The sequence below is a fragment of the Mesoplodon bidens genome, assembly GCF_964165515.1.
Source record: "Mesoplodon bidens genome assembly, chromosome: 20".
Lineage (NCBI taxonomy): Eukaryota > Metazoa > Chordata > Mammalia > Artiodactyla > Ziphiidae > Mesoplodon > Mesoplodon bidens.
The window spans coordinates 29,536,491-29,551,170 of NC_138181.1; the positions used below are offsets into that span (position 1 = coordinate 29,536,491).

A 14,680-nucleotide genomic window follows, 5' to 3' on the forward strand; every position below is an offset into this window, starting at 1 on the left:
CTGGGTCTTTGGTTCATGGACGAATCCCAAGGATCTGGCAATGTGCTTAATAAATAGCAGGTGCTTAATAAAAATGTTTGGTGAACTGAATGAATAAGTTTAGAATTCCGAAAGTATTTTCTAACCCACTTTATAATGTTAAATCTAAATTACTATAAATCATAAATACTTATGGAACTAGAATTTGGTACACTGATGCAAATCAAATAATATTCTCCACAGAACTAGAAATCTGATTCAGCGTCTGGAGGCATTAATAAAGGCGATTTTTGTCCTAAAACCCAATTCACAATTTTTGACTCAGCAGGACTAACATGGTTTTTTTTTTTTTTGCATTACGCGGGCCTCTCACTGTTGTGGCCTCTCCTGTTGCACAGCACAGGCTCCGGACGCGCAGGCTCAGCGGCCATGGCTCACGGGCCCAGGCGCTCCGCGGCATGTGGGATCTTCCCGGACCGGGGCACGAACCCGCGTCCCCTGCATTGGCAGGCAGACTCTCAACCACTGCGCCACCAGGGAAGCCCGACTAAGGTGGTTTGAAGTATGCATGATATACAGCAGAAATATACAAGACATCATAAATCTTGAGTCACTTTAAGTTTCTAAATACACACTGAGGTCCAGACAGACTTAGCAGCCTGGTCCTTAATGTCACTTATTTGCCAAATAAATGGCATTAGAAGCAAAGAGACAATAAATTTGAGGAAAGAAAGGAGAGAAAAAAATTCCACAACCCAAACTAAAAAGAACGAGTAAGAGTGTGATATTTTATGTATATTTTATGGCATTTCTAGCCATTAGAATCTGTAGTCGAGTCTGAAGATCCCCTGGCACTGTCTATTGTCACTAACGGGCCACCCCCTGGCAGGGGGTGGGGAAAGGCGGCAGCCCCCTAAGAGCGCTGCGCGTCTCACCCTACAGATGCCCGCCCCGCAGACGCCTTACCCTGCAGACGTACTGGCTCCGCTCGCCGGGGGAGAAGGTCTGCGAGCGCACGATCACGCTGCTCCGCACGAAGGGGCGCTGCCGGGCGCTCAGGCCGCTGCGGTCTTTGGGGCGGACCGCCACACTGGCACTGCCCGCCTCGTCGGTATTTGTCTCTTTATCAACCTAGAAGTCAGTAATGTGTCAGGAGCGGAGAGACGTTTCTTGCTCCTTTCTTCTAAGTATGAAAGAAATACCTAATCTTACAAGAGACTCATCTAGCACCAGGGCCACTTCTGTGCGACGGCCTTTGTCTTTCTCCTGATGGGAAGGTGGTTTTCTACTTAGTTCTTAGGAAGTTACCCTCAGGTAGGGTAGGATAATATCTGTCCAACAGGGTTACCTATAAGTGGTAGCCCCACCTCTAACAGATGAGACCTAAACAAAGGAAGCTTTAGATTTACAGACGGTAAATGTGCTTCTATAAAGAAGCTTACTTGAGAATTCTTCATCATTAAACGTTATTCAACTTTCTGATTAGTTTTTTTCAGAGTAAACGATAAAAGTAACTAAATATAAGAAAATGAAAACACACTAGTTATTTGGTTCTTAAAGCTTAAATGTGTGGTTTTCTCCATTCCACTGGATTCACCGTGGTTTGTAGCATTTAACATAACTAGTATGTTGTATTATATATGTGTATACTGATTGAAATTTTTAACAGATTTGTACTTTTTTAAAAATGAAACTTGCTAGTTCTGCTTGACCAAGTAATGCAATCATTACTTTTTTTTAATATTGCTGATTTCAGAGGGATATTCACTAATAATAAATGTATGATGTATATCGAGTACTGCCCCCCCCCCAAAAAAAAAAGGTTTACGCAGAACATGCAATTATATATACAGCTATACCTCGGTATCTGTGGGAGATTGGTTCCGGACACCAAACTCTGTGGGTGCTCAAGTCCCACAACTGGCCCTCTGTATCTGGGGCTCCACATTCTCGCATTCAGCCAATCGTGTACTGTTTACTATCCGCGTTGGTTGAATCAGATCCACGGTTGGTTGAATCCGCGGAGGCAGAAACCACGGATGCAGAAGGCCGACTGTATGTATGTATGTATACGTGTGTGTATGTATGTATGTATATATGTACACACATGAAGTCTTCAGTCAGGGTATAACATTGTTTTTCTTAGAAATAAATAACTGTTATTTTCTAAGCTCCCAAGTTTGCCAGCATCCTCAAACCTTGAAAATGAGTTTCCCCCTTTGGGGATGGCAGTCTCAACATGTCGTCACTAACCAGCAAAGTTACCTGCTTAGTAACATGGCATCTGTGCCTAAACTGAGTCATTTGCCACCTTCCTGAACTGGTTTCAATCAGAGCCCCATCTAACCAAAATGAGCTTTACACGTTTACCTCATGTTTGAAATTGAAATAAACTTATAACATTTATGAGACTTAATATAATTAAGTAGGCATCCTGGTGTTATTCAGGAAATTCTGAAAATGCTTTCAGTAAATATTCACAGAACATTTACAGAGAGATAAACGTCACTATTTTTTTTTTTTTTTTGCGGTATGCGGGCCTCTCACTGCTGTGGCCTCTCCCGTTGTGGAGCACAGGCTCTGGACGTGCAGGCTCAGCGGCCATGGCTCACGGGCCCAGCTGCTCCGCAGCATGTGGGATCTTCCCGGACCGGGGCACGAACCCGTGTCCCCTGCATCGGCAGGCGGACTCTCAACCACTGTGCCACCAGGGAAGTCCTAAACGCCACTATTTATCTTCTTATACGAAACTTAATTGGACAATGAATACTTGCGGCCCATTTGAAAAGGTTAAGGCATTTACAATGTTTCTTATGTTCTTACTCCCACAAATGCCCATCCTGATCAGCTTTGGCACAAAATCCTAACATGGAGTTATAGCTGAAGAGACAGACTTGGTCTGCGTGGTGCCTCTAGGAGACCAGTTTCAGGAGGGGACAGCTGAGAACACTCACCAGGGCGGGCACTCCTGCAGGTGGCTGACTCCCAGGGTCGTTGGCACAGTTGTTTTCTGTCTTACTTGTGTCCTCATTCATCTCAGGCACACTCGGGCATGAGCTTACATCTTCTGCACAGCAACTGCCCTCTGCCAATTTCACTTCAGTCCCTTTCTCAGCCACAATTTCATCAGAGGCCTCTCTCTGCATGGTTAACCTATGGGTGAAACAACACACAATACCGTTCAGGGTCAAGCAGGTGTGCTCTGTGATCGGTGCAACCTGGGCATGTTAACCCGTTATCTGGGCGATGAACAGACTCACACATCACGATTCAAGCCAGTTCTCTGGCTGGAACTTTTACTAAAATGTTCATGAGAAATAAAGTTGTCACCTTACTCTCCAGCAATCTGAAGCAAAATCATCATAATTTCGTACTGAAAAGTTAAATTCATGAAATTTGACCTAATTCCTAAATATTAAATAGAAATACGCTAAAAAATCACATATAAAGCTTAACCCACGGTTTGAAAATACTGAGACTCGCTATAATATAAGTTGGTATCAGTTGTTCATTTACTGTAAAATTATTCAAACAATAGAATGCAGTGACTCTCTGCTAAGAGTGAATAAAAATATCCATTATCAACTGTGCTCATGGTCTAGCAGAGGTGGAACCCTGGGTAGAGGAGTCTTACGACTGAACTAACAGAAGACTCTGAATGGTCTATGATCTTGTCTTTAACAAAAGCCATGGCCTGGGCTTGGGTGGCACTACAAGTGAGGCTCCAGAATACAAATGCGGTTTATATTCTGTATAAACTGTACTGACAGGAAAGCAAGAGTACCAGGATGGGTAAGAAAATCTCACTCTTTGTTGAGTTTCATATTCTTATAATGGGCACATTGTTTTCCACTGATAATGAAAAGTCAAGCTTTAATTGTGACTGGTGATATACTGACAGATTGGAACAGACTAGTTGTTAAACACCTGGTCATGAAATGAACACGGGGGGACTAGCAATGAGGACTGTAAGTTATCAATTCCTTTAGATGACATTCTAAGTGCATTTTTTGAAATGTGGGTGAAACAAGGTGCATATTTTACATATGCAAAGAAGGCTCAGTATTTCAAGATATGATGATCCTCATAATCACTCTCATATTTACTTTTTTTTTCGGTGCTCTGAACTTTATTCATTATAAACGACTTTTTTTTTTTTTTTTTTTTTTTTTCCGGTACCTGGGCCTCTCACTGTTGTGGCCTCTCCCGTTGCGGAGCACAGGCTCCGGACGCACAGGTTCAGTGGCCATGGCTCACGGGCCCAGCCGCTCCGCGGCATGTGGGATCCTCCCACACCGGGGCACGAACCCGTGTCCCCTGCATCAGCAGGCATACTCTCAACCACTGCGCCACCAGGGAAGCCCTATAAAGGACTTTTGATAAGAACAAAGTATATCTGCTTTTCACATCACTATAGTAAGCTGTTCCTTCCAAATGCCCACAATTTTGTTATTTATATCTTGTCACTGCAAGTTTGTAAGAAGTTTTACATATACACACATACACACAAATGCTGCTATATATGTATATGCATATATGTGTCAACAGTAGTTCAAACATAACAGAATAAGCAACAATACATACAAAATTAATCCAAATGACTTTACATATATACTAAAAAAGCATGCATTCGCTAAAATTTGTTTTAGAGAAAACAGTGCAAACCCGGAAAGATAGTTCTTTATACATAGATATACATGAATCTAGACAAATGCTGTAATAACCGTTTTTTCTTTTTTAAAAACAATGAGGTATGAAAAATGAGAAGGAAACAGAAGAAGAAGGTGAAAGTGGCAACAAACAGAAAAAGAGCTCTTCAGAAGCTATTCTCTAAATATCTGCTTTGACTTCCCAGAGCCTAAATGGGACTTCTGGTAGTTTGCAGAAAAAGAGTCAGTTTTTAAATTTATCTATGACTCTGAAGTAAACTACCATACCCTTCAAAATAGGTAGTTTAGACTTAAAACCAAAAAAAAAAGCCCAAGAAATAGTGTCAGAATTACTGAAGCAAGAACAAAGAATCTTGCTCATGGGCTTTGTCCGCAAACTCGCCACTACCCCTTTCAACTCTCTAATGACCAAGGAAAGACTTTCCCTAGGGGCAGCCCCCTGAAGCTGCACTACTTTCCATTAATTCCAGAATAAGGTCTAAACCTATAAAGGTTTCCCTGAAAGTTTCTTCTGAGAATCTAAACACATCCTCTTTGAGATCCCAGTCGCGAAAGGAAATAGCTGTGTTACCAATGTCCATCTTACCAATGTCCATCTGGACCCCTTTGCTCTTCTTCCTGCTCTGGTTCTTCTTCTTCTTGGGCTAATTCTTGTTCCACAGCCAACAGCTCAGCTGATGTTCTTGCAAGTAAGGCTGACACTGCATCCTGGAGAAGGTAAAACACGTGGCAATGAACACCATATACTTCGAGAAATGATTGAAAAACTTATCAGATGGGGACTTATGCTTCTAGTTGTGAAAAAGAAGAGGTATGAGACCCAATTCTCCTGCTGAGAATAAATATGAAGGCTGAATAAAGTAAAATAAAAAGCAAAATACAAACAAACAAAAAATTCCAGCTGTTTTAAAGCAATGAAGAGCAACAAAGGCAATTAGCACTCGAGGACCAAGATCCCAGGGAGAAGGGAAATGCAAGGAGGTGAAGGGACCATCACTGCCACTCTTCTCCCTTGGGGGGCATGTCTCAGTTCCAGCAGTGAGGCACACAGGCTGACAGACTGTGGCTGCCCAGGGCTGTGACAGTGATGGGAGGATGCAGAGATGAAAACTGAGTTGGGGACAAGGTAGCCAGCATACAAGGGGCCAGAGAAAATGAACTGTGAAGTGAGCCCAATATTCTGCACAATATTCCTCTTGGGACTTTTGCCCTTCCTAAGCTACATACGTGCAGAGCAAGAAGCTGAGAAAGCAAAACCAGCTGCTAGGAGGCTAAACAGTAAGCAGATACCTCAGTTGTCTCATGGTCCTAGGGAGAGAAAAATTGGAATTCAGGTCCCTCAAGTGATCCAGGTGATCTGCCCATATTGTAATCTGCCTTCCAGAAGAATATTAAATCCTCTCTGGAGGAAGCTATCAGCCAGATCCTCTACAGTCCATACATAATATCCAGCATTCCACTGGAAACAGGGCCCAATGACTGAAAGCCAAGAAAAATAAGAAGCAAAAGAAGCAGACCCATAGGTGATCCATATACTACAGTTATTTAGAAAAGGAATTAAAAACTTTATAATTAATATGTTCAAGAAAACTAATGAAACAATGGAGAATTTCCCTAGGATAAACACAAAGAAAAACACATTAGCACATCAGAGTGAAATTGCTGAAAATCAAAGAAAAAGAGGAAATTTTACAAACAGTGAAAGAAAAAAGATGTAATACCTTTTAAGGATCAACAATTAGACCCCTCCATCAGCTGAACAGAATCAGTGGAAACCAGATGACATGTTATTTTTAATGTGTTCAGAGGAATAATTATTCACTTAGAATTCTGAATATGCAGGAAAAAAAGTCCTTCACAAATGAAATCAAAACAAAGATGCTGATAGACCTGTACTAAAAGAAATACTAAAGGAAATTCTCCAGGCAGAAGGAAAATGACCCAAACTGGAAGCACAATAATGCAGAAAGGAAAAGAATACATCAGAAAGAGTAAAGATATAGGAAAATCTAAATAAATACTGATTGTCAATAAAACAATAATAATAATGTCTTGTGGGATTTAGAATAAATGTAACTAAAATATATGACCAATAATTGCACACAAGGAAGAAAGGGAATCATGGAGTTAAGTCTTTAAAAATCTTTGCACATCAAAAAAAAAATAATGTATTTCTTTTCTTTTTCTTTTGTTTTTTTTTTAGGGATGGAGCAAATGAAAATGTCTTGAGAAAGGTGTTTGTTTGATGGCATATCAGTGTCAATTCTTCCACACTGTTGGACCAACTGGGCAGTGTTGCTTGTTAAACACACACACACACACACACACACACACACACACACACACAGAGTTGTCAATGAAGCCTTCTTATTATATAGAAATTTTAAAATATCAGGCTGTTTAAATTTTTACACGTTTCACTTTGAGTCCTAATTTGTTTTTCATTGCATCCACCTATTTTCCCTAGCACTATTTCTCTTATAAGTAATCTTACAGGAGAGAATATTATACGTCCATGAGTTTTACCTTAGGCAATCCAACAGCTGCTTTCTTTTTTTTTTTTGGAATTTTTGAATTTTATTTTATTTATTGTTTTATACAGCAGGTTCTTATTAGTTATCCATTTTATACATATTAGTGTATATATGTCAATTAAAAATACATTAATTAAAATATATTTCAATTAAAAAAAATCTTTGCGCTGTCTGAAAAAAAGCAAAAGCATTAATTTAACACAGTTTCTAAGTCAAGGATGCATGATGTAATCATCAGGGAAACAGCAAAAAAGAAAAGACTGTAATACTAATGGTCTAAGAGAAGGAAAAACCAAAATTTAAAAATACTTGATTAATCCAAAAGAAGGAAAAAAAGAAACAGAGATAGGACTAAAAGAAAACAAAGAGTAAGATGACAGGTTCAAAGCCAAATATATCACTAATAGCATTAAGTGTAAATAAATGAAATATTTCAATTAAAAGATGAAGATTTAAAAACTGGATAAGAAATCAAAACCAACTAAGTACTGCTTACAGGTGAAACACTTTAAATATAAGAACTCAGAAAGGTTGAAAGTAAAAGAATAATAAAAGGTAAACCATGCAAATGCTAGCCAAAAAAGAACTGATACAGCTTTACTGATACCAGACAAAAAGGGTCATTAGAGATAAAGAGGGATAATTTATAATGATAAAAAGGTCAGTTGAACAGAAAGATACAACATAGTGCTAAATTTATATTCACCTAATAGCCTGGATACAAAATACATAAAGCAAAGATTAATAGAACTAAAAGGAGAAAGAGACATTTATAATCACAAATTGGAGATTTTATTATACCTCTTAATAATTGACAAAATAAGCAAATTGAAAAACCAGTAAATGCAGAAGATTTGAAAAGTAAAATGAACAAACTTGACCTGCAGAAAATACACACTTTTCAAGAGCACGTGGAACTTCTACTAAAACTGAACACATGCCAGTCTCAATATTCTCTATGATTGAATATGTATAAAAATTCATATAAAATACACCACAATGAAGTCTGTTTTATTCCAGGAATCCAAGGGCAATTTAACATTCAAAAGTCAATCAATGTATAATCCACTACATTAACAGAATAACCTTAAGAAGATAACCACGTAATCTTCTTAAGAGATACAGTAAAAATGCTTGATAAAATTCAATATCCATGTATAATAAAGCTCTTAGCAAACTGGAAAGAGAAGGAAACTTCCTTAATCTGATAGCAATTATCTGTAAACAGCCTCAGAAAAACCATTCTAAATGATGAATTATTGAAAGCCTTCACTTTGAAAAAGCACAGTACTGTCTACAGAGATAGATGACTAAGTCAACGGAACAGAATAGAAAGTTCAGGAACAGACTACACACGCAGAGGATATCTGACTTATGACAAAAGTGACAGTGCAGTGCAGCTAGGAAAGGAAGTATTTTCAACAAACAATCCTGGGTCAACTGGCTATCATATGGGTAAAAAACAATCTTGACCCCTACCTCAAACCTTGCACAAAGATTAATTTCAGATGGACTGCAGATCTAAATGTCTTAATTAGATGTGTTTCTCCAACTCTGACTCACCAAGTCTATAGAATCTACTAGCGGCTGGCTTGGTTGAAATACTGAATCCTCAGTTTCATCTTCGTTCTTTTTGCAGGGCATTTGCTTTGAAGGAAGCAAGTTATACCACAGAGTGAAAATCTCATTGGAAAAGGGTAAATCTGCCAGGCTGATCTGAGTTCCCGCCTATGTGAAACGAAAGGAAAAGAAGAAAAAACAAGAGAAAATAAAATGTTTCAATTCATATTTGCTCCCTCTGATATAATTATGATTACTGGACAAGCTTGTTTTAAGGTAAAAAAAAAAAAGCAATACTCATGATATATAGCACTGGTGGATTTTTTTTTAAAACCTGGCAATGTCTTATATTTTCCGGTGTGACTAAATAAGAAATATAGCCGACCCTTGAACAGTGTGGGGTTAGGGACGCCAACACCACCCCTGATCCTGCAGTCGAAAATCCATGTCTACCTTTACAGTTGGCCCTCCACGTGTCAGGTTCCACATGCCCAGATTCAACCAACCACGGATCATGTAGTACTATAGTGTGAATTTAGTGAAAAAAAAAAAATCTGTGTATAAGTGGACCACAAAAGAATCCCAGGGTTGGTTTTTAGATTGGGATTACGGTTGACCCTAGAACTACACGGGTTTCAACTGGAGACTGCAGTGTTTCTTGAACACCTGGGCACACCTCTAGACACCTGCGTTTGAACACCTTATGAAACTCTACTGGTATGTAATGCTGCTCTGGTCATTGTGCACAATGATGTGTTAAACTTGCTATTAGTTATGTGTGAAGTCTTCTGCATTAGTATTTAAATATCCTATTGCTCTAAACAGTAGCACTTAAGACTTCCTAGAAGCTCTAACACCATGGCTGGGAGAACGAGCTGAATGAAGGAACTATACTCAGTGTCCTGCTTAAATCTGTAGCAGTCAATTAGGTGTGGGATGTCCTTTTGATATCTATCCATCATTGATGAGCTGTGTGACCTTGGATGCATTACTTCTCTAAGCAGTTCTGCATCTGAAAATAGGGGTCATCATACCCTTTTCATAAGATTGTCAAGAGGATTAAATGAGATAATGTATACAAAACACCCAGCACCAGACTTGTATTGGGAATAATAAGCATACTCCACAGTGATGGTCATAACAGAGGTCAACGTTCTTCTTTATCTAAAGGTTAGAAATAAAAAGTAGATTTTACAGGGAATCATAATTTCTAACCAAATTTGAAAGGTCTGGAATAAGAGAATGGAAACCAGAAATCACTACTTCATATAAAAAATGAAGCCACTGTTGGGTGTGTCTGAGGCATTGGGCAGATTGGTAGAAGTATCGAGGCTGGCAAAACAACAACTAGAAAATCATTCTCAGAATATCCGACAGTGTGATCTGATGATGGAGATGATGAAAAGTCCTACCAGGCACTCTTCCCTTTGGTGTTTACTGACAGAGCACAGATCCACCCTCAGTGTCTTCTGCTGCAGGGCTGTCTGGGAGATGGCCACTCTGAACACATCACTGAATAACAGGGACTCCGCGGCTGGATGGACTTTCGTTCTAAACAGGCAGCTGACATCAGTTGAGGAGGGAAGCAGAGCGACTCTAAAGTATCTGCAAAGAACGAGGATGAACTGGGTTTCACTGGGTCAATTAGATTGGATTCACAGCTGGTGTCTGACATTATCTGCCTGGGAGAGAAGCACAGGGACACGGACTTCATCTCAACCCAGAGCTCTGCTGCCACCACGGTCGTCATGCTCAGGGGCACAGAGGCTCTGTTCTTAACCCGCCGGTGCTCCGGATCATGCAAGGCTGAGCCTGCCGCCCGCCCCGGGGCTGCAGCAAAGGCACGTGGTAGGGAAGTGAGAGGAACGAAGACCACGGGGCAGACGGATTTACGTCCCACGTGCCCGTGTCCTGACAATTCCACAGTGACTGCCATCTGAACCTGGGAAAGCAGGAACACACCAAGTAGACACGGGTGACTTTGTCCCAAAGAACACTCATCCTGCCTATTAAACAAGAACTGCTGATGGTCATTCCCCAGGAATGGAGTACATTATCCTACTAGAGGAAAAGAAACACTAGTAGCACATTGTTAAGACAATTTAAAACAGATGAATTTTAACAGTTCAAAAAAAGCACCGCCAGGCTTCCCTGGTGGCGCAGTGGTTGAGAGTCCACCTGCTGGTGTGGGGGACGTGGGTTCGTATCCCGGTCCGGGAGGATCCTACATGCCGCGGAGCGACTGGGCCCGTGAGCAACGGGAGAGGCCACAACAGTAAGAGGCCCGCGTACCGCAAAAAAAAATAAAAAAAGAAAAAGCACTGCCTAGCATCTCAGGAGTCTCAGATATGACAAACTGTTTTATGCTTTGTCATATTTAGAGGAAGAGTCAGAGAAAAACAATAACTTCTAATACTACTTTATTTTATTTATTTATTTTTTTACCCTTTTTTTAAAACATCTTTATTGGAGTATAATTGCTTTACAAGGGTGTGTTAGTTTCTGCTGTATAACAAAGTGAATCAGTTATACGTATACATATATCCCCATATCCCCTCTCTCTTGTGTCTCCCTCCCACCTTCCCTAGCCCACCCTTCTAGGTGGTCACAAAGCACCGAGCTGATCTCCCTGTACCATGGGGCTGCTTCCCACTAGCTATCTATTTTACGTTTGGTAGTAATACTACTTTAAAAGTGAGTTTTCTGAGAACGCATTACATGAGGATTGGTAATTCCTGGAAACAGCATGAGGTATCTTCTTTTAAATACCAGAAAGAGAACACCCATTAAATCCCTCCCCACTCCCCCATTTCCAGGCTTTCTAATTCATATTCTAAAGAGCATCTTTCTCCAATTATAAAAACTGTAAATTCACATGAAGAACTGAGGAAGGCCATATTATTTCTATTTTGTATCAACATCGATTATGGAGATTGAGCATTAAAAACCTAGTGGACCCTGGGCCACGGTCGTTAAGGCTGGAGATGCAGCAGAAGAAATCTTCTTTCCCTGCCTTCATGGAAAAGCAACAAAGGGAGGTATTTGAGAGAGGTGGGCGGGAGGGACGGGATGTTCTGTTTCTCCAGACTCAGTTCACCTTGTCCCGGTGGCCTAACCACTCACACCATCCTCAAATGGTTCCAAGTGAAGAAAGTGAGGTTTTACAGGGTTAGGAACCAAAGGCGTTGGGGAAGGAAGGTTGGGGTGCTTTTCCTCTCGTTCTGCTGCTGGGGAGGGGTTGGGGGTCACTCACAGAGACCCTGTGGCCGCCGCCAACCTGCTGATGAATCAACTCTGCTTGTCGTCATTAATAATCAAAAAAAAAGGTTTGACGTTAGGAGAAAGAAACAACGATTCTGAGGATATTTCATGCTAGTTGTCTTGAGCAGTGCCAATATTTAGGCCAAGGCTTTCGTTACGGGTTTAAGAACACGTTGCCATGCACTCAGGAAGGGTCAGGCCAGGCAGACAAGCGACCGCAGGGCAGCCGGGAAAAGAGGCCTGTCCTCGCACTCTGGAGGGCACCTGTGACTTCCTGTGTGTGCCCTGCTCTGGCTGAGGCGGGGCATTTGCCGCCGGCCCCATCCCGACATCAGGGGCTTCATGCGAGTTCGTGTTCTTGGGGGATTCTGTAGTTTTGCCTGGACTTGCAGGTTGGCTCTCCCTGTTCACACATTCGATCCCTGGCAGATCTGTCTTTTCCCTGACAGGCCACTGGAAGATTAAAAGGCTGTCCACAGTGTGCTCCGAGATCTCAGCGTACTTATCAGGAGGGAGAAGTCATGGATAGTATCGCCAGCCGGTCCTCCCTGAATACTACCGACAGGTATCCCTAACCTCAGTGCTGGGAAGTGGGCTCTCTGGGGTGATCAAGCCACTCCCCCATATGCCCTCCCTCCTCCCTGCACGGTTCATAAAACGAAAGGAGGGGATCGGCCCATATCACCCCCTCTTCGCCTTTATCTAGTGCTGATTAAGACACAATCAGGGGGCTTCCCTGGTGGCACAGTGGTTGAGAGTCTGCCTGCCGATGCAGGGGACGCGGGTTCGTGCCCAGGTCCGGGAAGATCCCACATGCTGCGGAGCGGCTGGGCCCGTAAGCCATGGCCACAGAGCCTGCGCGTCCAGAGCCTGTGCTCCGCAACGGGAGAGGCCACGACAATGAGAGGCCCAGGTACCGCAATAAAAAAAAAAAAAAAAAAAGACACAATCAGTCCTGCTATGTCTTTCTCACATCTTCACTTGGATGAATTGCTACCTTATGATGCAAAATTCTCATACGGAAAATTTTAAGTTCTTTGATTTGTCCTCCACTGATTTTACTTACACTTTTGAAGTGTGAGGTATCAGGAAGGCATGAAGATTTCGGAGTTGTGCTACAATCACCATGAAACTTGACCTTTTTGCATCATATCTGTCAAAAGAAAAGCTGATGAGATAAGGAAGGGTACGGGCCACTTGTCACCGCGCGGAGTCGAGACGCGCCCCTTCCTACGCACGTCCGCACCTGAGTCCGATCTGCACCTGGGCCGTCTCCGTGACGGCGACATCCTCCTCACTGTATGGAATATCTTCGACTTCACTGGGCCTGGGGGCAGGGAAATAGCAGGTGCAGCTGAACGTTTGTGAACGGAAACATGCAGAGCTACGGCTGCTGTCTGCCACTTACTGATTCTGAATGGAAACCTGAACTAACAGAATTCCTCAGGACTTCACTAGTGGTCCAGTCGTTAAGACTCTGCACTCCCAAAGCAGGGGGCACAGGTTCCATTCCTGGGCAGGGGACTAAGACCGCACAAGCCACACGGCAGAGCTAAAAACAAAACAAAAAACAGCACTCCTCTACTAGCCAGTGGACCTGACCCCAGTGCAAGCTCACTTTTAAAAGTCTTGCTTCAGCTTGTCAAGAGGAGTCTGCGCCTGGGCCTTGAGGGGGATGACTTTCTGGTGCCTGGGCTTCCAGAGCCTCCCCGGGGTGTACGGCACCCCAGATACACAAGGCTTTCCAAAACCTGCATACACAAAACGCTTCACGACGCGCCAAACAGGCACTGGGCAAGCCCTGCAATGCTCTCATTAAAAACGAGTTTACGTCTCTAAGAGGCTCGGCTGTCTGAGCACATCGGCCTGTTCCTCACTTCCCTGCTGATGGGATGTTCTGGTATCCCTGCAATTTTCAGCCTGCCACTTCTTTAATGCCTAAAGCCCTTTCCCCTGCAGAGAGTGGACTAAGGGCAGTGCGCTCCCGGTCTGTCACCCGACACCCAGCTGCACGGAGGGGGCACCGGGCTGGGTCCTTACTGTTTCACGAAAGCTTCGTAGACACCGCTGTCCCCAGCCACGGACTCATCCGAGACCGCAGCCGACACGCAAGTGGTTTTCTCCCCAAGCAAGTGGATTCCTCTCCTTTTTGGTAATGATTTTTCCACATCTAGGGAGGGGAGACAGCGCTAATTAGAAAAAGTTAAGTACAAAATGCACACATGGTTTGGTTCTGAGAAATCCAAAATAAACTTTCGACCTGAGAATCAAGGATGCTACTATTCAAATCGACAGAAGTGAAGGATTCCAGGCACTTCGACTTATAAGATTCCTGGGATGCCAGTTATTTGAGAAAGAATCGGCTATTCCTCTGTCCTGGATATTTTAAGGGAAGGGATCAATTGCACACTTTCTCCCCTTGCCTCCCCCTTCTCAGTACTCGCTGCAGAGAACACAGTCGGGGGTGAGAAGCTGTCTGCCTCCCTCAAGTACTGGAAACGTTTCTGTAAGAGAGCTTCTAGCGCTCAGTGGAGAGAAAGGTTTCTGCCTCTTTCGCTCGCCCCTTCTCTCCAGCCTCCTCCTGAGCTGCTGCTCTAATAGAAATTAAAGAGAGAGTCTTTGACTTACAGAATTCCTCACTGGCTAATACCATTAAAAACTTTGTGCTACTGAATC

The 14,680-nt window shown here is 42.5% G+C and overlaps 1 protein-coding gene across 1 annotated transcript in view; it reads right to left on the reverse strand.

Moving 5' to 3' along the window:
• Nucleotides 1–14,680, reverse strand: part of WWC2 (WW and C2 domain containing 2) — a 147,764-nt gene that overhangs the window by 14,202 nt on the left and 118,882 nt on the right. Inside the window, exons 12-19 of the mRNA XM_081220695.1 lie at nucleotides 14,045–14,174; nucleotides 13,251–13,331; nucleotides 13,071–13,157; nucleotides 10,156–10,348; nucleotides 8,747–8,911; nucleotides 5,236–5,357; nucleotides 2,934–3,132; nucleotides 946–1,110 (exon numbers count right to left, since the gene is read on the reverse strand). Of these exons, the coding sequence (XP_081076821.1) occupies nucleotides 946–1,110; nucleotides 2,934–3,132; nucleotides 5,236–5,357; nucleotides 8,747–8,911; nucleotides 10,156–10,348; nucleotides 13,071–13,157; nucleotides 13,251–13,331; nucleotides 14,045–14,174 (1,142 nt within the window). The remainder of the gene's footprint in view (nucleotides 1–945; nucleotides 1,111–2,933; nucleotides 3,133–5,235; nucleotides 5,358–8,746; nucleotides 8,912–10,155; nucleotides 10,349–13,070; nucleotides 13,158–13,250; nucleotides 13,332–14,044; nucleotides 14,175–14,680) is intronic.